This window comes from Topomyia yanbarensis, chromosome 3, assembly GCF_030247195.1.
Source record: "Topomyia yanbarensis strain Yona2022 chromosome 3, ASM3024719v1, whole genome shotgun sequence".
NCBI classification, from domain to species: Eukaryota; Metazoa; Arthropoda; class Insecta; order Diptera; family Culicidae; genus Topomyia; species Topomyia yanbarensis.
The window spans coordinates 138,270,943-138,294,357 of NC_080672.1; the positions used below are offsets into that span (position 1 = coordinate 138,270,943).

At 38.1% G+C, this 23,415-nt stretch overlaps 1 protein-coding gene across 2 annotated transcripts; it reads right to left on the reverse strand.

Annotated features, from left to right (window-relative positions):
- Window positions 1-1,411: 1,411 nt before the first annotated feature.
- LOC131688281 (WW domain-containing adapter protein with coiled-coil homolog) lies at window positions 1,412-20,104 on the reverse strand. Of its 2 annotated transcripts, XM_058972471.1 has the most exons (10): window positions 19,918-20,104; window positions 19,673-19,852; window positions 19,153-19,609; window positions 18,884-19,089; window positions 18,109-18,826; window positions 17,804-18,042; window positions 17,390-17,565; window positions 17,195-17,322; window positions 2,572-2,669; window positions 1,412-2,502 (listed from the first exon to the last, which is right to left on the reverse strand). In XM_058972471.1, the coding sequence occupies exons 1-9, from the start codon at window positions 20,087-20,089 to the stop codon at window positions 2,588-2,590; spliced, it is 2,358 nt and encodes a 785-aa protein (XP_058828454.1). In that variant the 5' UTR covers window positions 20,090-20,104; the 3' UTR covers window positions 1,412-2,502; window positions 2,572-2,587. The 2 variants fall into 2 exon arrangements, with proteins under 2 accessions (XP_058828454.1, XP_058828453.1); XM_058972470.1 differs by having other exon boundaries at window positions 1,412-2,669.
- Window positions 20,105-23,415: the final 3,311 nt, after the last annotated feature.

The window sequence follows — 23,415 nt, forward strand, 5'->3', positions numbered from 1 at the left end:
TATTGCCTACGGAAATCTGTTAGTTTTCACTGTACCTCAGGTTAGGTTTTCAACCTAATTTTGAGATCTGCAATAGCGTCCTGAGGGACGTTTACTTTCGTTTTTACGTTTCTAATGTAAAGGATGCTACAATTAAAAAACTCGTTTTTCTCAATATCAATACAATGCCCCTTAGTACGGTCTGGCTTAACACCGAACAATTTTGAAAAAATGTCAACTGTACCATAAGTTACGTTTACCTTTAACTAGTACTTGGGGATGTAGGGTTACTGTGCCCTAATTCATCTTAGCTCCTGTATTAGGCAATCCATTAGACGTTTGTTTGACAATTCAGCGGTGGGTTCTGTCAACAGGTCTACTCCTGCGAACAGAAAAACTCGTCCGATAAACATCTTTCGTTAGTCTGATTTTGATGTTGGATCGAATCAACGATATTGTTGGACGTCGCACCCCTCGGAGTAACGTCAGAATAAGTAAACAAGAAGTAATCAGCAGATCAGAAACGTCTCATGGATTGCCTAAATCATCCCACCCATGTGAACGCATTAAATCAAATGGTAGGATGAATAAGGGTGCGTTGTACTCGACTATTTGTGCCGCTCAAACGCCAGTATTTTACATTTTTCAAACCAGATTTTTTATGTTACTGTTTCTTAGAAACGAAGCAAGGCTGCTGATACCTATTTTAACGCAATCCATAAGCCGAGTTACAATAGTTAGTGTGGCATGCTGACTAATGAGATGAATAAGGGTTCGTCTACCCTATTTCCTTAGCAAAAATAATTAATGTGAAATAAATAAATAAACAAACATCTCAATTTGACGGACACCGACCTGAGAAAGTGATTCTTCGCTTCCAAGAGTCAAAGTGATTGGTATAATGGACCATCCCTCAACACAAAATATCCGAACAAATGAAAATTGACTATGCTAGTCGAAAGGCTCAGCCCCAGCTATATACCAATTTTAAATGTGCCTGTTAAAATTGCGAAAAACTATTTTAATCATAGATCACCGATTGGTTGAGAACATCAAAACACTGATGAACATCAGCCATCATCCTACTCAGGCCAAACAATGCGTATTTCGCCCGCATATTACTATGATTATATCAAACCTGAACTAGGCAAAAATGTAGTATTTAATACATACCAAAATTATTTTTTGGATGGGAGCGGGCACAGCGTAGTTGGTAAATCGATTGCTTTGTACGCAGCTTACCTGGGTTCGATTCCCAACCCCGCACATAAGGTTAGAAATTCTTCCATAGATTTTTCTAACCCGAAAAGAGGCGAAAAACCATAAGGTTACAACCTCTATAATCAAAGTAAAAAAGGCATTATTTGATAGTCGAAAGAGTAAGATAATCTGTTCATCCACTAGTTTCGCAAAAGTTTCAATAAAACACAAATTTTGATTTAAATATATTTTGTTGTATTATTTGATATTTCTAAACTTCACTATTCTTCCCTATGACTTATTCTCCACTTTTTCGCTTGTTGTTGACGAGATGATCCAGATTGGCTCGCTTTCCTGCACTCACCTTGTTGATGTTGTTCGCAGAGTGGCTGTTGCCTTTTCAGTACAGGAAACTATTGTTTGTTTAATTTTAGTGCTTACTTTGTTGGATTGTAATGTTTTACTATATTAATTTTCCGATATCATTTGTCTGTATGCATTTACTGTTTATGTTATTTAAAAAGTTAGCTTCGTTTCCAAAAAAATAGAGGGCTGAGTTTCTGCTGCAACGACGGGTCGAACGTGTGTCAGTTTTGTTTTCTTTTAGTCTGAAATTCTACTTCATTTCATTTAGTTCGAAAACTGTTTATTAATTTATTGAATTTACGCTTTACTCTGCCTTAGTGATAACTTATAGTTTAATGAAATATACATGAATATTAGACTACTTTTCAGCATTTTGTTTCGTTTTCTCTAGAAAGTGATTCTAACGTATCAGTTTTCAACTTATTTGTTGCATCTTCTCATTTTAATCCTCTAAACAGTTCGCGGAAGAGTGTCTTAAATCCGTTTTGGGCCCGAAAGAAAGGATCCTCAATGTAGAAGAGATGGGGGAATTAGTCTATCTGTGTGCAGATGGTTTCTTTTTTCAGAAAACATGAAAACGAACAATCTGAATAATTGCATTTCACAAAACTAAAAAACTTTTTCCATTATTTTCGCATAAATATATGTAATAATAGTAACAGTTTAAAAATCATATCTTTGATGATTCGTGCCAGTTCTGCTGTCTTCCGACTGCCCTTCTACTCCCGACGGTTTTGCGACCATACTGGTGTGAAAGATTTTTTCCCCTCTATATAGGTATTTGTTTGTATTTTTAGTGTATATGATTCAGCTTGATTCTCGCATTTTAGAACAGGGTGGTTTCCAGAAACTTTATACATTGATGTGTTTAATTTTGTTTGACGACTTGTCCTTAATACAGCAGTGTAAGACATGCACTTCAGTTAGGTAGTGTTACTTTATTCCGCCTCGATCTTCCTTTGAAAAGAAAGGATGACTTTGTTTATTTTTTTGTAGGTTTTTTTTTGTTTTTTGTATAAATTTAACTTTTTATTTAATAGCGCTATAGATCATCAGACGACATAAAAGAGTTTTGCGATTTTAGCTCCTCTAATCTACGAATTTGTTGCCGTAGATACATTATTCTGAAAGTAAGAAAAAGAAATATATTAAATGAGTCAGAACAGAAAACCGCTGCTCTACACTGTTGATAATATGATAATGTAATACAGGTACTGGATACTATATTGGATAAAATAGTAGATGCAGAACAACAAGATTAGAATTGTCGACTGCTTTGCAGGTAGAGTAAGTCGATGTTCCAGTACTCGATTTTTGCTCCCAGTTTCTCCGAAGCAACCTCAGCAGAAAACTTGCTACTGTTGACTCCAGTTTGCTACCTAGAGAAAGAAGCTAATAAGGAACATTTGCCTTGTTTGCACTGGAGTATTTTAAAACGTAACGTTGAATTTTCATTTGACCCAGCTCATCGTTAATTTTATTTTAATTGTTATTTTTAGAGTAATCGGGTTCTTTTAACAATCCATTTCTTCACACTATGCACATTGCACATTAGAGTGGGACAAATCTTAGCTCGATTGGTGAAAGTATATTTTTGCGCCCACTGTTTAAAGTTTACATGGAATTTTGTATGGGAAAATTAACTTTTACAAAATAATTCGTACAGAAGTCACCCATTACTTTCGAAAAATAAATCGTTATGTGGCTTTTATAATAAATTTTATAAAGAAACAAATTCTCGAAAACCACGAAACGATCTGACGCTTGAGAAAAAAGTTATTAAGCAGAAACCGATTGATGCTCTGACGATTGATAAAATATTAATTTTTTCTAGCACCACTGCTGTTGGTTGTCCAATTATACGCAATTTTGTTTTGATCCTCTCCTAATGTGTCTAAATCGTTTATCCTATTTGGCCACTTCGCAAGGTTTTAAGGGATAAATTGAGGCTTCTTTTGTACATAATAAGAGAAAGTTAAAAATTTTGTATGCAAATAGACCGTCAGAAACAGTGATGCTAAGAAAAGTGAAATTTTCATCAATCTTCAGGGCATCAATCGGTTTTTGCTTAATAACTTTTCGCACAAGCATCGGATCGTTTTGCAGTCTTCTAGACTTTGTTTCCTTGACAAATTTCCTATAAAAACAGACATCTACTTATTTTTAGGAGACAACGGGCGGTTCTTGGAAGAATTAATTTGCAAAAGACAATTTTTCCAATCCCATGTAAACTTTAAACCGTGAGCGCAAAAATATAGTTTCACCAATCTAGCTAAAAATTTGCAGCGTTGTTCTGGGAGCTAAATGGGACCCAAAAAGTTACTCGGAGCCAAATTTTATTTTTTTCATATAACCATGTCCCAGTTTATTGCACATGTACATGTGCAGTGTTCTATATGGTCATGGCACTGATCGCGCACCCAAATTCGCATGACCGTTAACCCATTATATCCCAAGGTTTTCTAAAGTGAGTCACATGAAGTGATATTTTCAATAAAAAATACCAAAGATTATAGGAAACACAAAATCACCGCTTAAAACAGTTTTGAAAATGGAAATATTTGATGTGGGTATAAAATTTCGCAACGCTTAACGCAACTGCACTCTCTATATCTCGTATATGGGGTCACTTTTATACGGTAATATGATATTGTCTTTCGAAGAATTATAACTCTAGAGATGTAAAATAATCCTTTTTAATTACTCACGAAAATTTTATTAATGATTTTGTGCGTTCAGTTGCATCACGGAGTGCTGAAAATTTTTCAGCACCACATTAAAATTTCGTTTTTTTTTAATTGTTCGATTTTTTTGGTAAATCATGTATCGGTTGAATAGGCATTCTGATCATGAGCACGATCATCCATAATTTTAGAGGAAAATAGCGTCGTGCGTGATGTGTACCCAAAAATGGGTATAATTTAGTACGGGAGCACGTCGTTTGGCATAAGTTCATTTGGCATAATGTTCATTTGGCATAACAGCAGGTGACACATGCTTTCGTTTGGCATAATGTTCATTTGGCATAATGGTCGTTTGGTATAATGGTCATTTGGCATAATGGTCGTTTGGCATAATTTAAAAAATACGTTGAATTTTCTGTTACTAGTCGGAAACGCCTAATGTGGCTACGCCACATCGCTTTAAACCCGGTGCTGTCCGACATCGCTCCGCTCCGTCGGACTTGAACTAGTTGATAGCCCCTATGTTTGAGTAATCCGGGCAAACGAATGGATCACAGGTTTGCTCGCGAGGGGCCGCCGACGCACCATTGGAACCCGGCGGATCCCGCTTCGGTTCCGTGGTCTCAGTTATGCGACAATGCCAAGGGTTAATTGGTATATAGGTTCAAATAACTGCTCATATTTGAAAGAAGAATCAACCCTTATGTTTAAGTAATCCGGGCAAACGAGTAAATCAACACTTTGCTAGCGAACTTATTAAACATGCAGATTAAAAGAGCTGCTCATTTTTGAAAGAAGGAGTCAACTCCTAATTTTGTGTAAAACGGGCAAACGAGCATATCACCAGTTTATTTGCGAGGGCCATTTGGTATGCAAATTTAAAGAACAGCTCATAACTGAAAGAAGGAATCAACCTTCTGGCAAATATACACGTATATATTTGCCAGAAACAAGGATTGATTCCTTCTTTAAGACATGAGCAGTTCTTTGAATTTGCATACCAAATGGCCCTCGCAAGTAAACTGGTGATCCACTCGTTTGCTCAAACTTAGGGGTTGATTCCTTCTTTCAAACGAGCAGTTTTTTGAATCAATATACCAAATAGCCCTTGGAAATATCGCATAACTGAGACCAAGGGGCCGAGGTGGTCATCGACCCGCCGTCAGAAGCGGCTACCTCTCACCAGCAACTCACTCGTTTACTCAAACATAGGGGCTATCAAATAGCTTAACTACCATACTTAAAGCGATGTGGCGTAGCCACATTAGGCGTATTTCAAATTATGCCAAACGACCATTATGCCAAATGACCATTATGACAAACGACCATTATGCCAAATGACCATTATGCCAAATGAACATTATGCCAAACGAACTTATGCCAAACGACGTGCTCCCATTTAGTACAACACTAAATTATACCCTAAATTAGGTTACGCTCTTTTGGCGTACCTACCTTTGCAGAAAGCAAAATAAAAACATCTGCATTTGAGACGTCAGTCTCCTTTTGCAGTGCGTGATTAAAAGTAGTGTTTTTTATTAAGTAGAAAAAGAATAGTTCCCTTTCTCCCTGTGTTCGACGGAGTTTAAGTGTTGGTTCCTGCTTCTGGAATTTGCCTTCTCTTCGAAAACTGCGCCTTTCTGCTGGATCACCTCCCGGACGGTCGGGAACATAACAACTGGCGACGAGGATGGGATAGATCTGAATCGGATTTAATACAACGACTTCGTTTCAACACTCGCATTCAGCAACCAGATGAAACATTGCAAGATTTTGCTTTGTCATTGCGGTTACTAGCAGAATATTGCAATTATGGTGATTATAAAGACCAGGCAATTCTGGATAGAATTGTTGCCGGAATAAAAGATACTGAATTGAAAAAAAGTTATTGAGTGAGGATAAATTAAATCTTGCTAGAGTCGACAAAATTCTAGAAACTTGGGAGATGGCAACTGTCAATTCCAAATCTTTTTCTGATAAACAGTTTTAGCTATGAATTGTTTTCCTGCTGTTGGCAGAGGTAAAATATTGCAGAATTTGACTGATGTTTACGAAAATAATTGTGGTAAATACGAGGATAAAACGCGCATCCCAGTCAATAATAGACTTAAACCCTTTAACGACCATCGTTTCAAAAAAGTACATTTTGAAGACGCTAGAGAATCTCAAGGTTATGTGCCTGTAGAGTATAGTAAAGCAATTAGAAGACAACCAATCTTAGACAAACGTATTTGTTATTTTTGTGGACTACGAGGACATGTGGCAAGGAAATGTTTCAAACGACGAGAACAAAACCCACAAGTGATTAATAATATGGATGTTCATGATAGCAGCTATGTCGACATATCTGATCTATTCAATCGTTTGAGTAAAGGCATTTCGGATAATGATATGTCTGACTCTACCGTTTCTAATGACTCAGATGACTTATGTTGTTTGCATGTCTCATCTGATAACAAAATTAATAATCCTTGTTTAGTAGATTTAAAAATTGAAGGTAAAGAGTTGAAGATGGAGGTCGACTGTGGTGCTTCTGTGTCTGTTATGAGTAAAAGTCTTTATTTTTCTCGTTTTTCAAAATCCCTTAGCAAATCTTCTACTAAACTTATCGTAATAAATGGTGCTGAATTGCAGCTATTAGGTGAGGTAGAAGTTATGGTGAAATTTAGGGGTGTCAAAGCAAATTTGAAATTGTTGATTATAGATAGTCAAAATGATTTCTATCCGTTGCTTGGAAGAACATGGTTGGACGTTTTTGTTCTCAACTGGAGAAATTTTTTAACTGGTTCCTTTCCAGTGAATAATACTTGTGAAAAAAATAATGTTATGGCAGAAATCAAACAAAGATTTGCTAAGATTGACGATAAAGATTTTGTTTCACCTATAAATAGTTTAGAAGCTAAATTTATTCCTAAAACTGACACTACAATATTTAGACATGCGACGTACCTTTTATATTGAAGGAAAAAGTAACAAATATTTTTGGAAAATTAGAAATTGAAAAAATGATTACACCTATCTAATCTCATGACCTTGACTATAAGTTGTCAATACAGCAGCTGTTAATACCAAAACAAAGTTTTTCTTCTAAATGGAAGAAATTTACAAAACCGTTTCACCTTACATCTAATACTTTTCTACTATTGGTAGATAATTTTTTCAAAGGGTGTGGAAATTGGATGGATAGTGAATGGAATAGATCGTAGTGAAGTTGGAAAATATTTAGTTGCTTTTGTGGCAAAATTTGGACAAACAGATTTTTTAGTTCTTGACACTGGCCCTCTTTTCAATTCCTTTAATCTATGTTTAGAAAAACAAAGAATCAAAAATCTAAACTGTCCTCCGTATAATCCTGCTAGTAATGGCCAGGCGGAGATATATAAAAACGATAGAAAACATGGTAAAAAGGTTTTTACTGAATCCAGGCATTTTGGAATTGTTTTTGAAGGCCCAAATAAATCTATGTTTATATAACCTTATAAATTGTGTGACAAAAGATGGTAAATTTCCATCCGCAAGAGTTTTCTCGTATATGTTAACTGATTTGATAATCAACACAAAGAAAACTCAACATGATTTGTTATTGCAAAGCGAGTGTCCGGTAATTTCCGGAATGTTTTTAAATAATCTATATATGGGAGATAAGCTGTGGTGTACAAAATGTATTCCATGCACAGTAACATTTCTTAAAAGATTTTCTATTAATACTTCCCAGATTCAAATTGGAAGCTTTCCAATTCTCGTCTATCATACACAGCTTAGAATTTCTGACTTGGTGGTTCGGTCAAACGCGCTGACTACGGCCAGGTCGCGTGAACAGGACGAGGGACGAGAAAAAGCTACCGTCATCGAGCATGCTGAAAATGGTAGCAACAAAGAATTACTACTGGAGCACGAAGAGATTTTACGGCTCATCGAAGTTCCGCGGCTTAATTGGTCAGTGGCAAATGGATCATCGTGTGACGACGAGGCTTTGTTTCCAGCTTTGTTCCGTGGTTTCCCAGAAGAGACTTTCGCGGCAAAGAAGCGATCGAGTAAACGTAAAGCAGTGATGAATGCGTTCGAAGCATTCGCAACTAGTTTCAAGAGATTAAAGATTCAAAAAAGTATAAATGACTTTGTGACTTAGAATTGGTCATGTCGATTATTGTCGATTTTTCGTTTAGAATAGTTTGATTAGAAAGTCGTTAAATGTTTGTAAATATTAGATATGATAATATCTTTTCGAAAATTGTATAATTTTCTTCCTAAATGGGAAGGACTATTGTGTACCCAAAAATGGGTATAATTGAGTACAACACTAAATTATACCCTAAATTAGGTTACGCTCTTTTGGCGTACCTACCTTTGCAGAAATCAAAATAAAAACATCTGCATTTGAGACGTCAGTCTCCTTTTGCAGTGCGTGATTCAAAGTGATTAAAAGTAGTGTTTTTTATTAAGTAGAAAAAGAATAGTTCCCTTTCTCCCTGTGTTCGACGGAGTTTAAGTGTTGGTTCCTGCTTCTGGAATTTGCCTTCTCTTCGGAAACTGCGCCTTTCTGCTGGATCACCTCCCGGACGGTCGGGAACATAACAGTGCGGCATCTCTCCCCTACAATTGGGAGCGATGCCGCATCAAAATTGGGGGTGAGATGCCGCACTCAATGGAAGAGGATGCATAGCTAAAATGTATTTTTTCACCTCGGAATGTCATTAAATGATCATTTGCGTCAGGTATAGGTTCTTAATAAGGTATATCCACAAACTAACATACCTAACACAGTGACATATAGGATTATGAGTCTATTTATCTATATATTTAAATGGGCGACATGTGTCTAAGTATTAATGACTTCGGTTTATTCTTTAAAGTTTCAGGCACTAATTTTCGTGAACGCATTGCTTTGTAGCGATGTCAATATTGAGATAAAAGCGAAAATTTGAACGAATTGATGCTTTTTCAAAAAGAAACTTTCAAGAACAAACCTAAGTTGTATAAATTCATTGGGAGAAACAGCCAAACAGTGCTTTTAACGAACTGCTACCAACACGTAGATATGTATATCGTACAAGCATATAGATAAATAGTGCCCTGAATTAAGTTACTCCAACTTAACCGTTACACAAGGTTGAGAAAGAAAAATATTTTTATAATATTGAATGAAAAAAATGATTCTGGAAATGGTAGTAGCCCCTTAAGAAAAGTGAAGGTGCTAGCCGATTTATAGGTGCAATCAAACTTCATGAAACTCAGCTGAAGACACTGAATCACAAAAACGTCAATGAGAGTTAAAAAATATTTTGTTCACCATTTTTCAGTTTGTGACCACGGTGCGGCGTCTCACCCGCACATGCGGCATCTCTCCCACAATGACGTTTTTTGTAAAATGTTCATGGAAATTTGGTGATTTTTTTTTTCATTACAAAAACCATTTCACAGTATTTTAGAAACTTGTTGCAATTGGTAAAAATGATTTCATCAATTATTGAATGGTTTACTTTGATGCAGGATCGATTTTTAAAAATGTGCGGCATCTCTCCCCAAATTACCCTATTATTAGCACTAATTACAACAATAAATTTTCATTACAAATTTCGACAAACATACGATTAGGGCGTTTGTCAAAATTCACTTTGAGACAAATCGGTACTCTTCAGTCACAGGTGTTGGTAGTAAATGAAAGAGAAAAGTTTTCTCTTTGATAACTGCTGTGAACTGTTTTCTGCCAAAAATGGTTTTCTGGAATTTGGCTTATATGCGGTAATCATATTATTGTCGATTATGTTGCTTATGGGATTTTCGATTGATTGACATTGGTGTAGTGGAGTGCACTGGAACTGCACCATTTTTGCACTTTCTAGCAGAAGTGCAGAAAACTGGGACAAATATCGACAGTGGTCTTATCTCACAAAGAAATACTAGGTTAACACTCCCATTGGTGCAATGATAAACCCTGTAGGAAATAATCTATTGAGTATTGTTCCTTGAAAATTTGGGAAGAAGGAGTTTAGAGTGCATTGTTCACACTGTATTTTTATCACCGTCAGTTTTTCGAAAATCGGAAAAAATGACGTCACCCGAAAAGTAACGTCGCGAATTGATTTTGCGCAAGCACCTGGAAAATCCTCAACTCTCTCATTGCGACAAGCGGGGATGTCATGGGACCGAGAAAATGTGGCTTCGTCTGCATCTGCGTGTATAGTTTTCTCATCATGGGGATGATAAGACTTACGCCAAGGAGGACTTCCGCCTGCTTCCGCACAAATTTGATGTTTCGGAGGAAGTAAGGAAGCAGAAACTTTCAAAGTTTGCCACTAAATACATGATTTGGCAGGCGATCTGCTCATGTGGCAAATGCAGTGTGCCGTTCGTGACTACCGGGACTGTAAATGGGGAGATCTACCTCAAAGAGCGCCCAAAGAAGCGTCTGCTTCCTCTGTTGAAGCAACACGAGGGTTCTTCTGGTCGGATCTAGCTTTGTGGAACTCTACAAATGATGCCCTGGAGTGGCACGAAGCCAACGGGATCGCTTTAATACCCAAGGCCATAAACCCTCCCAACGCACCGGAACTAAGGTTCATCGAAAAATACTAGGCAATTATGAAGCAGGCGCTACGCTAGCATTCCAAAAAGATCAAATCTAAGGAAGAAGACATGAAGGAAAAGTGTTTCCGTACAGAAGAAGCTGCAGCTAGATGTTTTACAGAACCTAATGAGTAGAGTGATGCGTATGTTGCGATCGAACGGTAATGGCATTAAAGTATTCCATTTGGTTTTTTATGAGTTTTCTGTTGGATTGTATTCTCAATTACCCATGAATAACAATGCACAGATAAGATCACCAGATTTGTTAAGGAAATATAAAGAAATATACCAAAACATGGTTATCCCATCCATAGGGCTCAATAAAAATATAAATCTTGAACAGCGTTTATCTGAGTTTACTGTTTTCAATATGGGACTCTTAAGCTTTAACGGTGATTGTTGTTATTATTGTTATTTATCAGTGCCCAATCGGGATGCCTCAAAAACCTATTTCTGCAACCTATGTGCATTAACTGTACATCTACCGGTGCACTTGACAGTATGTGCAGTGCTTTATGGTCACACCTATGACCGCACACCCAGCTTCCCATGAGCGCTTTGACGGCTCAGAGGTTGTCCTTCCATGTAGCTCTGGGATACATTGCTACTATACATATCCATACATACAGGCATACATACGAACTCACATTCATACTTACATACATACATACCTTCTATTTGGCACAATTTGAGAGCGCGTAACGTCGTGTCATCTAGTCTGTCTAATTTTATTGAACATCATCCTACCATCGCCTTGGGGTCTACGTCATATTGGTAAATTTTGCATTGAATCCTCTTGTCTCTTCCTAATCTCTTTTTTGTCCTAGGTCCGAAGTGAATCAATCGACTATTAATTGATACGGTAAACATACTAGCAGTATTAGTCCTTACTCATGAATACTTCTTGATACGACTGTGCTGTTTCATCTCTATCTTATAACAGAATTCGTGTATCCCTGTTGTAGTCAATAGTCAATTCATTACATTATGGACCAGGTAAATCCTCAATTTTTTTCTATTATCATTATGCTGAGTATCTAGACGAGTTTAGGGTTTCACAAAAAGAATCTCTGCCCATAAAGGACATAAGAAATATTTATTCACTATTCGCCATAAAGTTTGCTCGAACCGAATGTTCGCTTGGTTCGACTCGACCAGACCATACCGACCCGAAAGGGCTGCTTATCATTTCTGAGAGCCGGTGTGCTTGGTCAAGTTAAATAATAATAAGAACAAATCCTGAACAATTAACTATCTCTTAGGTGCCAGTCCTGCACTCCTTTCCTGAACTAGCCTCATAAGGACAAAGGAGTCGACAACTAGCAGGATCCACATGTTCCCCACCCAATAGAAGAGATCTCTCATCGAATCCTCAATTTCCGTCGGAACTCGCATATGAGACGCACAAGGAGTTTTGTTGGCTCGAATATCAACTATCTGAAGCGAAAAAGACATTATTTATCACTTTCAACATATTCCCTTATCCTATAATCAACTAAGGCTGTCTGCCGATTCCAATTAAAAACGCTAATGATGTGGCCGTCAAGAATACTTTAGACAACCTTAAATGACCCGCCCTTCGACACCAGTTTGGCCTTACCAAGCCGTAATGCGGGTGGCGGCGTGAAAACTGGCGAACAGAGGTTGAGAACAGCTTGAAGCAAGATCTGATGTTGCTCCAAATGTATGTGATATCCAAGACTGACTTGGATAGTTCCATCGAGCCTAGTTTTCATACCTTACAAAACTAGACTCATTGTTCTCCATTCACCCACTTAGGGGCCGTACAAAAATGACTTAGCTTTTTTTTCGGCGATTTTTGACCCCTCTCTCCCCCTCGTAGCATTTGGTCACAAAATTCTAACCCCCCCCCCCCCTCGTAAATAACGTGGCATTTACCTATCCCCTTCACCTCGTCACAGGCAAAGCAGCCGGGGGATGAAAAAAAAAATACATAGGGTTACGGCTCCCTAATTCATCTTAGCTCCTCTATTCATCCCACCCATTTGAACACATTAGTTAGAGCAGTATCTGCTATCTCTATTCAACGCATTAACTCAAATGGTAGGATGAATAAGGGTACGTTGCACTCGACTTTTCGCTTCGCTCAAACGCGAGCATTTTGCATTTTCCAGGCAAAAATTTTAACTGTGCTGCTTCTTAGAAACAAAGCGAAGATGATGATAGCTATTTAAGCGCAATCCTGTCACTCTAAGTCGAGTTATCAACGAAATAGTGTGACATCCTGACTAATGAGATGAATTAGGGCTCGTCTACCCTATGTTTTGTCGTGACTAACGACTTACCTTTCAATATAGGGGCCCCTTTTCAAAATTTCGGAAGAAAAATGATGTAAAATTTTGAACGCTTATATCTTTTGTTGTACTGAATGGATTTAATCAATTTCTTCGGCATTTTGTCGAAAATATTTGTACCAATGTTGTATTAAATTTTGGAATATGTAGGATATTCATTATCAACGGAAAAATAGTGTTTTGAAAAATCTTTCGGAAACGACTCGGAAAAGTGAAAATTTTCAGCCCATCCCGCACAGAGCCGTCAAAATGGTGCAGCAAATTAACAATAAAATAATGAAAAGTTTATATAAAGGTCGACTACATGTTTGTTCCTATGATTATTCGTATTGGGTTGCTTGACGAGAGCAGTTGGTGGGGGAAAGCCGGGATATTATTTTGGTTAAGCCATTAGAAGTCGGACGGAAAGGAAAGGCTCATGCACGCCACGAGAACGTGCGAGAAAGCGATAGTAGTGCATATTAGCGAAAGCGTTACGTACATTTTGAACCTTATTAACTTTTCTTCTACAAAACGGATTGCCAATCTTGTTTCATAAATCGGAAGGCAAACGTTCAATGCTTGCTACCGATACGTTCTTTGCTATATAAAATTTGTTTAAATAGTTCAAAAACTACTTTAAATGAAATCAACATTAATGATAAAACCTATAAATAGGGGTGTCGCAGCTTTTCTCAAAGCCAGACGTGTGTAAGACGCAGTGCATAACAGACGTGCGTGGTCGTGAGAAGCTGCATCGGACGACCAATCAAATCAGCTACCATCGGAGAGAAGAAGAAAAACGTTGGTAGAGGTGGTGGCGGTGAGAAGTCCAAAAAGCCAAAGGCTAAGAAACGCAATCACTGAAAAGGCGGTAGTAACTGCCACTAAAAATGCCACCAAAACATCGAAGGCTGCAAAGCGTACTCATTCGGTGTGAGCTGCGAAAGGGGAAAGATCGTATGGATGTACGCAGTAAAAACAATCGTCGGCAAGGTTTGAATTGTTTTAAAAGATTCCCGTCTTGTATCAACATAGTTATCTACAAACCGTCCTTATTAGGACGAATACAAAATGGAAAAAGAATTTAATTAGAAAGTTTCTTTTATCAACTGGTATTAAGTTTGCGCTTGGTAATTCTGTACTTTTACCAGTGAATCATAAGAAAATGTTTTTCTAATTTACAAACCCGAAGGTTTTTGCAAATCCTTCCAAGAAAATCAGTGAATGTGCCAACTCTGCCACTAAGCGAAAGCTACACCAAAACGAATGATGAAAATATTTTCATTTATCGAACAAAAGGACGTCCTTCCATCTGCATTGTAAAGTCAATAAATAGGAACACCATGATGAAAACCGTGCTCATTCGGTGTGAGCTGCGAAAGGGGAAAGATCGTACGGATGTACGCAGTAAAAACAATCGTCGGCAAGGTTTGAATTGTTTTAAAAAATTCCCGTCTTGAATCAACATAGTTATCCACCAACCGTCCTTATTAGGACAAAGGCAAAATGGAAAAAGAATTTAATTAGAAAGTTTCTTTTATTAACTAGTATTAAGTTTGTACTTGGTAATTCTGTACTTTTACCAGTGAATCAGAAAATGTTTTTCTTATCAACAAACCCGAAGGTTTTTGCAAATCCTTCCAAAAAAATCAGTGAATGTGGCAACTCTACCACTAAGCGAAAGCTACACCAAAACGAATGGTGAAAATATTTTCATTTATCGAACAAAAGGACGTCCTTCCATCTGCATTGTAAAGTCAATAAATAGGAACAGCTTGATGAAAAGTGTGCTCATTCGGTGTGAGCTGCGAAAGGGGAAAGATCGTACGGATGTACGCAGTAAAAACAATCGTCGGCAAGGTTTGAATTGTTTTAAAAGATTCCCGTCTTGAATCAACATAGTTATCCACAAACCGTCCTTATTAGGACAAAGGCAAAATGGAAAAAGATGGGTTGGTAATGTATATGATATAACAGGGGTGTCGTGACCACACTTCGAAGTTATTTCAAATCTTGCAAAGCATAAATTGACATAATTTCAATGATTGTTCCTTTATGAATGAAATGACAAATTTTCAGGTCAACGCGGCAATAACTTTGCAATTTATAGAACAATTTTACATTTTTAGTTATCATATATTAACTGTCATCTCTTCCAAACAACTTAACCCTCTGCTGCCAACCACGTGGTTTTGCAGGGTTAAGGAGAATCATTGTAAAATGTCCAATACATGATTTTATGTTGTTACCTCCACTAAAACCACTTCAGAACACTCCCACCTGTCATACATGTACATTGTCTGCATGTTGAAATCATTATATGAAATTATTGACCTGTATTCAACGCGGAGAACTCGGTAATAAAATTGTTTTGCTGAATATACTAACGAACGGGATCCCCAGGAAAATTTCGCTGAGCCCGGTGAATCGAACTTAATGCGCAAAATTTAGCCATTTGAAGGAGATACAAGCAGAATTTTAAGAATATGAGCATCGCGGTTATGTCCCGGACATTACCCGCCCCTAGTTTTTCGCTAAGCGTGTTCATTTCTGTACGGAAAAGATTCCGATGGTTGTTTTGAGAGATTTTAACATTGATATTTCAAAGCAAGAAAATTGTTCATTTCATGAATGAATGTCTCAACGAGCTTAGAATCCAGCGCATCCCCTATCAACGCAGACGCCAACAACAAAGGTTCTATTCAGAACCACCATAATTATTATAAAGAATAACTTGAAACATTCCCACATATTTCATTGAGTATCATTCGATTTGAATTACAAGTCAAACGAGTAGTCACGACACTCCGGTTATGTCCTAGACATTACCCACCCATCTTTTTCAATTATTTTAGATACATGTCCTTTCAAAATGTTTGACGACTTTTATCAACATTTTCATTATAACAGAAAATTGCGTGCAAAATAAGCCCATTTCATGACAAATATAGTGTTGATAGTTTTGTTTTGAGTTTTATATGGCAAGGGGAGCATGATGAGAAGTTCTCTCAGTTCACAATCCTGCAGCTGCCAATGATTCTAAGAAGCATACGTTCATCTAAATTACTAAATTTTGTTTGGTTCAATCCTAAGTGAAAATTTAATTTAGCTTCCAAACTAAGTCTACTAGTTAGCAACATTAGCTAGTTAATGTAGCAAGTTAAATCCGCATGCAAAATATTTTCGTATTTTTGCGAACATGTTATTCCGCGAATCGTAAAATTTACCTCATGAAAAACCGCATCCACTTGTGTGAATTTAAATTTATTTCTATTGGGAACGGAGGATCATTAAATTGTTTTCTCTAAACAATGGGTTTTAAACTAAATGCTACGTCGTACACTTCTGACCGAACCCCCCCACCCCCCTCGCCACAAATTTGATATACTCTCCATATCCCCCAAAATGCTACGTCATTTATGCATGGACCCTTAAGCTTTAATGGACAATGATCATATCAAAACTGAATAAATCAAAATATGGTTTGTTCAGTAGCCAATCAGTTTAGCATGCCCCGGAGGAAACTTGGCCCTATACCCACTGTCCTACCATCGATGTCTTTCTTATACGCTGAAAATTTCCGACAAAGATATAAACTTCTGCTATAATAGCCAAGCTCGAACAACTCACGACCCAGACTAACCCTAAATAAATCGAATAGCTTAGTATTCTCGATACTATTTACCTCGTGTCGCTGCCCGGATATTTCGGTTTTACTCGACATTAATGGGTTGACAAATTGGTCAGAGTAGGTGCAGAGATTGAATTCAATAGTCCCGAACCTGCCTTGCCAATTTCTGTGTTAGGTTCCAATATCATTTTGACAACCTGAATCAGTGTCACCTGAAGCTGAAAATCACATTAGTGACATACTAAAATATCCTATCTAGTATGATAAAGAGCTTCAGGTTTTCTGGTAGATGATTGAGTTTAAAATACCTGCTATTAATGCGCCTTATCAGCCAATATATTATGATTCACGAACTAGGCCTTGTTATGAGCATTTAACAGGGAGTCTTTATACAAGAGACCTTCCACTTTTGAAATTGGTACTATAAAAAGGTATGTGTTACGAGTCGGGCGATTAAAAAATATACTTACTTCTGTTCTTGCAGTGTTGCAGTGATTTCCTTTATTCTAACTAAACTCCTAGCACATTTTAAATCTGCCGATACTTTGCTGCACTGTAGATCACCCACAATGTGAGCTTCTTCCGACAGCTTCTGAATCTGGAGGTGAAGAGAGTAAACGTTCAATTACTAACGAAGGAAAGAGGTGTAACCGTTTTGCTGGTACCGTTTTTTCGAGTATCTCCGACGGCCATCCCGTCACGTGGGATATCAGATCGGCGCGGAAGTACTTTGCTAAACTGGGTGTCAGATTCGGTCCCTGAGATCGACCACTTTGGGACGAGGTCATCACACCCTGCAGACTGCTGACGGTACTTGTCGTGGTCGCGCTCGTGCCTTCCACTGGTCGAGAATATATTGTTATAGTTTAAGCAGGTAAGTATCATCAGAATGAGATTTGTTTAATTTCACTAACGCTATTCGCAAAGGATATAAGCTCAATCAGCCACAAAGTAGAAGTTTAGAGGCAGTTTATTAAAATGATCTTAAAGCTTCCGCGTATAAAACAGATTAGCATTAAAGAAATTACAAAATCAATATTCTGGTTCTTAGATTGGAGAATGAAGTAATTTTTACTTACTCTTTCGATGATCTGGTAGTACTAGGTCCATCTCCTGCGTAGGCGTCGGGGGACCATCTCCACTGAGTAGTTGACTGCTGTTGCTACCACCACTCAGATTCGCCGCGGAGTTTGAAGAATTTAAATTATTGGACTGATGGTTGCTGTGGTTCAGCATCCCGCTGCAACCCGATGACATCGGGGTCGAAGGATGCGACAGATTGGAAACATTATACAAAGGTGAATTCAGTGCGTGTTCCCTATGGAATTTGACAATCGAAGGATTAAAATAACCTTAAAAGAAACATTTATGGCTTAAAGCCTACCGTAAACTATTTGATCCGATGCTGCCGTCGACTGACGATCCAACTGCTGTTCCGTTCGGATTCTGTTGCCTGGACTGCATCATTAGGGCATTGTTGATGGTCTGCAGGGCCTTCTGTGGGTTTAGCTCATTGTGCTCTATCGTCTTGTTGCCGGTGATCTGCGACAAAATTTTTGGCAGTCCAGCTAACGATGACGACACGTTCGACGCAGTGCCAGGTGCATTGGATGAATGTGGAGAATGACCTAACTGTTGTTGTTGTTGTTGTTGTTGCGGATGTTGTTGATTCTGTTGAAGATGGTGGTGATGCTGCGATCCTGGTGGACCGGGAGTATTCGAACTAAGCATCATGTCACCGCTAGAACCCAGTATATGTTGTTGCTGCTGCTGCTGTTGTTGTTGGTGTTGATGGTGTTGCTGCTGGAGTACGGATGGAGAAGAAGTGGACACCGGTGTCGGATAGGCAGATGAAGATTGTGATTGTGGCTGATGCTGAGAGTGGACAGGCATAGCGATTCCACTCTGTGTGGCCAAAGGGTTCGACAGTAAACGGGGCAACTGGTTTGCCATAAGACCAGCTCCAGCATTTCCATCGCCACTGGCTGCAGCGCTATTATTGGCGCCATGAGCTTGCTGGTTTGTTGGGGTACTAGAGTGCGAATAGTTAGCTTCTGACGTCGGCGTTGAATCACCGGGGCTGATGTCCATATCTTGATTATCTGTGAAAAGTAAAAAGCTTGCTGGCGACTAGATGAGTGAATTTTGATTATATTTACCTTCATGTCTCCTTCTATGCGACTCATGCGCTGGCCATCGTGCCCGGGATGTGCTACTTTTACTGCTGGAATGCTTGCCATACACCGCTGACCGACTGCTAGCAGAAGACGAATACCGATCTTCACGATCCCGATCGTTTCGCTCTCGTTCCCTGTCTCGATCTTTATCTCTATACTCGCGATGCGGTTCCTTCGATATCATACGACTTTTGACAAAAATATATAATTGTTACACTTGAGATTGAAAATTATTTCTTATAATCGCTTACCTTTCCTTTTCGATCCATTCCCTAGGCTTTTCCCACTGAGATACCTCGGTTTTGCAATTGTAGTAATACTTTTTGCCAGACGAGCTTACATGTTCACTCCAGTCGCCAATGCGATTAACTCGATCTCCGCCCACTCCACTGTTAGCTCCGCTTGCACCACTAACACCTACGCTGCTACCACTAGCCCCACCCCCACTACCACCACCACTACTTGCACCACCTCCGCCTATACCACTCCGGTCACGGTCACGGTCTCGTAAACGATCCCGATCACGTTCCCTTTCGCGCTCTCGCTCGCTTCGTTCACGCTCCCGGTCCCGATCGCGATCATCCGAGTTTGAGCTGGAACCGCCACGTTTCTCGGAAACGGATAGCTTCAAGCGTCGGTCGTGGTTCGACCGGTGATCTGATTCACGATCGCTGCGACTTCGCTTGTCTTTTGGCGATCGAAGCGAATCTGTTTGTAGAATTTCAAGAAATCAGTTCTAGAAAAATATTGTTGAAAAGTTATCGATATTACCTGAATATTTATCCTTTTTATAGTCCCGATCACGATCTTTGTCTCGCAATTTGCTCATTCCGTACTGATACCGTTCACCGCCCCCTCGATCCCGATCCCTGTCCCGATCCCGGTCGCGATCCCGTTCTCGATCGCGGTCCCTCGGTGAGTCAAGGTCAGGTGAAATAGATTTGTAGTTGCCTTCAGAAGTTTAACAAAATAATGCTTAAAATGATAATCCATTAGAATAAGATATTGTTATATACCATTATTCATCGAGCCTCCTGCCGGAGAATTATCCCGATCGCGCCCATAGCCGCCCGTTCGGCTAGCCTCTCGTTCGTAATCCCTTTTGGAGGAGCTGTATTTTGAGTTCTGGAAATAAATGAAATACAATGAAGTATTGTGACACAAGTTTTCGTGGAAAATGTGGGGCATTACATAAGAATAAAATTCTCTTTTTATTTCATAAACCGATAGAGCTCATATTTCTAAATATAACAATATATGTTCAATCTCTAAAATTTCAGAATGATTTACAATTGATTTTCTAAAAAGATGTTTGACACTATCGTTCTTCTTTGACAGTGAATTTAGCAACGTGGGTTGGCATTTTTGACAGTTATCCCTGCAAAAGGATAGGGATCAATGTAGTTCAATGGAAGGTGTGGTCGTGATAATTCAACTTTTTTAAAGAAATTTCTTGCTATTTTGTGTACAAAAAGGTTAAGCTCGAATTCGTATCTCCAACGTCAGCTGCATCCGAAAAAATAATAAAACAGCAGATAGCTTAATGTCCCAATTGCTGATGCGTGGACCTGTATTAGGGGCCCTTATCATATATTGAGAATATTTAACCAGGCTAGTTCTGTTATGTTTCAGTATACTACCTATAATTGCTAGTCAGTCCCATGCAGATAGGAATTCCCTTAGAACATGGGATTGATTTGTGATTATGCGGAGTACACTAGCTTAAGAAAAACGGATAAAAGAATTTTATTCTGGATTACCGACCTGATTTTGGTACTCGCCTGACTCAGCTAAGCACTTTTTCAACAGATTTAACTTAATCGTCGAAATTTATTCCTATCTCATTTTTTGAATAAAGAAATAACATTTTACTTCGATGGTTCTCGTGGACGCTTCTGCAGAGCGATTTTAGATGGCGAGGTTAAGCTGTTTGTCTTAACGAAGTATTCTGGTTGCAGTTGAAAACTGAAAAATCCAACCAGCGACAATCATATTTTCTCTGGTACTAAACAATGGAATCACGTCGGAGGTAGTTCCGACATCATGAATCTTTATGGTTTCCTTATAGTACATTTTCTATGTAGAACCGGTTTGATTGGTATTTCCGGCCTAGACCAAAAATGCGTGCCCCCTCCCTCAACCCAAATTTTAACTAGGACGAATTAGTGCATAGGCGCCAATTAAACACCTTTTGACGTAGGACTACGTCTTTGTTTTCGATATAGGGGTGCACGTTGCTAATTCTACAAAAGTGGCATGTAACGAAAAGTGGTCCAATTTTAAACGCATATAATTCAGCCATCTCACGATAAACTTTCAAATTTTTTGCGCATATCGCCCCGAAATACTTCTAAGAATAGATTCCAATAGATAAACCCAAAGATTTTTGATATCATGGCATTAAAAATTTAAATAATGAACAACCTAGTCAAAATATCGCGCATTTACACACAGAAGATAGCGCTTCCCTAGTCCAGCACGACAGATTTGTGTACCTAGCGCGCTGCGCTTCTATGAATGACGTCATTATCGACTATTTAAACGGACGAATTTCGCCGAACCAGCTCAGTTACCTGTTGAGCGGCAGGTGAAGCAGATCACTGCGCTGTGTACTTTTACAGCCAGTGTAGCTGAGTTAGAAGTCCGTTACACTGCCTGTGGAGGTACGCTACCCAGTGAATGCGAATGAGCTTATCCGTATGCTATATTTTGTATTGTGCTCGTTTCCAGCACACTTTTACGTATAATTATTCGTACACAAAATAGTTTGTACATGCGAGCTCCATTTGTAAACACGGTTAACATAGTGTCGTGGTATTAGTTGTCTCTTTCGATCTACCCATCATCATCAGCGCTCATTCATTTTGCTTTGTGCGCTTGGGTTTAATGTTTGAGGCGAATGTGTAGGTAGATAGATCTAATTTGTTACTAAATTGCACAACGAAAGTTAATTATTTACATTCGATCAATTCTTTGATTCATTTCCCCATCACATGATTCATTTCCACTCAGCCTATAGTACTTTGATTCTACTAATAGTTACATATTACAAAGCCTATTTATGAATTTAGTGGCAGTGTACCACTTGAAAAACCGTTGCAAAAACGCATCTTGTGCATATATAAAATTGTTTTCGATTCTAGTATATTTATAGTTTCGATCAGAGTTTACAATTTTCTCAATCGTGAACAGAATAAGATGATATTTCACCTACTTTGACTAGCAATAAAAAGCAAACATGCGATGGAACATTGTTTGCTCTCCAACTTTTCTCGACAAGACAGCATTGGATCTCATTTTTTCGCGGTATAATATGAGATGATATTTTAGCGCCTAATGTAAAACTGCCGAATAACTAATGGTTTCGCAAAAATCACAAAAATTAGTAGATACAGATCCTTGGAATGAAAATACTGCAATAATGTAGGGAAATAAACTCTATAATGTAATATATTAATGGTTTTTCTTGAACTTATTTTATCATGAGGTTCGAAGCTGCGAAATTATCACGCTTCCATACTGCATTGTCAGCAAATTCTCGCAATTTCTTGAAAGGTGAAAAGTTGGGTCCGTGCCTACTAAGGATGAAAAAGTTGTTCGATGCACTGCTTGTCGTGAAAATGAGCGAATATTTTAACCTCTGGTATCGATATATGATTAAGACCACTGCATTCGCTATATTTGTATGCGTACTTTAGGAAAGTTATAATAATGGCAAAATATAACTACAATGCTTGGTCTATACATAAAATGTGATTATATTGTCTAAAATTTGATTTTTCCGGGTTTTTTACCACACACAATCGAAGAGTTTTTGCAAGCTAATCTTATTCTATAAAGATTTAGTTTCAGATATTTTTCTTAAATAAGTTTAATCGGATTGGATCACCTACTACAAATGAAATGACCTGATAACCAAGAGGGTTTGGTTCAATATGTAATATTCGATGTTGATTGGTTGTGATTAAACCATACGTAAGAAATATGTTCGATATATTATTACTATAAATGTACTAAGAAAATAAATATTTTACATTAAGTAGTGTAGTCCTACGTCTACAGCTCGTACAACCCCATAGGGCTGCCCCTTGTAGTTTTTTAACATGAAAATAATTATTTGGTATCATTTTGAATCATTTCATTATTATTATTACTGGTTGTAATGCATTTTTAACTTTTGCGTTTCCATAATTTACCTTGAGGCTGGTATTTACCGCCTATTACTATTTCATATTCCTTTGTAAATCAGGCTACCTCCTCTTTAGATTTCAGATCTAATTTTTTTTCCTCTTTGTTAGTCCTTTTTCCGTTCTGTTAGTAAGCCCCTTCTGTGTCCACGATTTCATGAATTATTCCGCTCAAACATGAAAGAGAGATTAGTAGATACGAAGATTTCTTTAATGAATATATCTTTTATGGAACTGTAGATGTGAACTCTTCTAGAAAGTTTAAGTTAATTTGTACCAAGTTGTTAATATGGCATCTGGTTGATGGTATGAATTCATATATACATA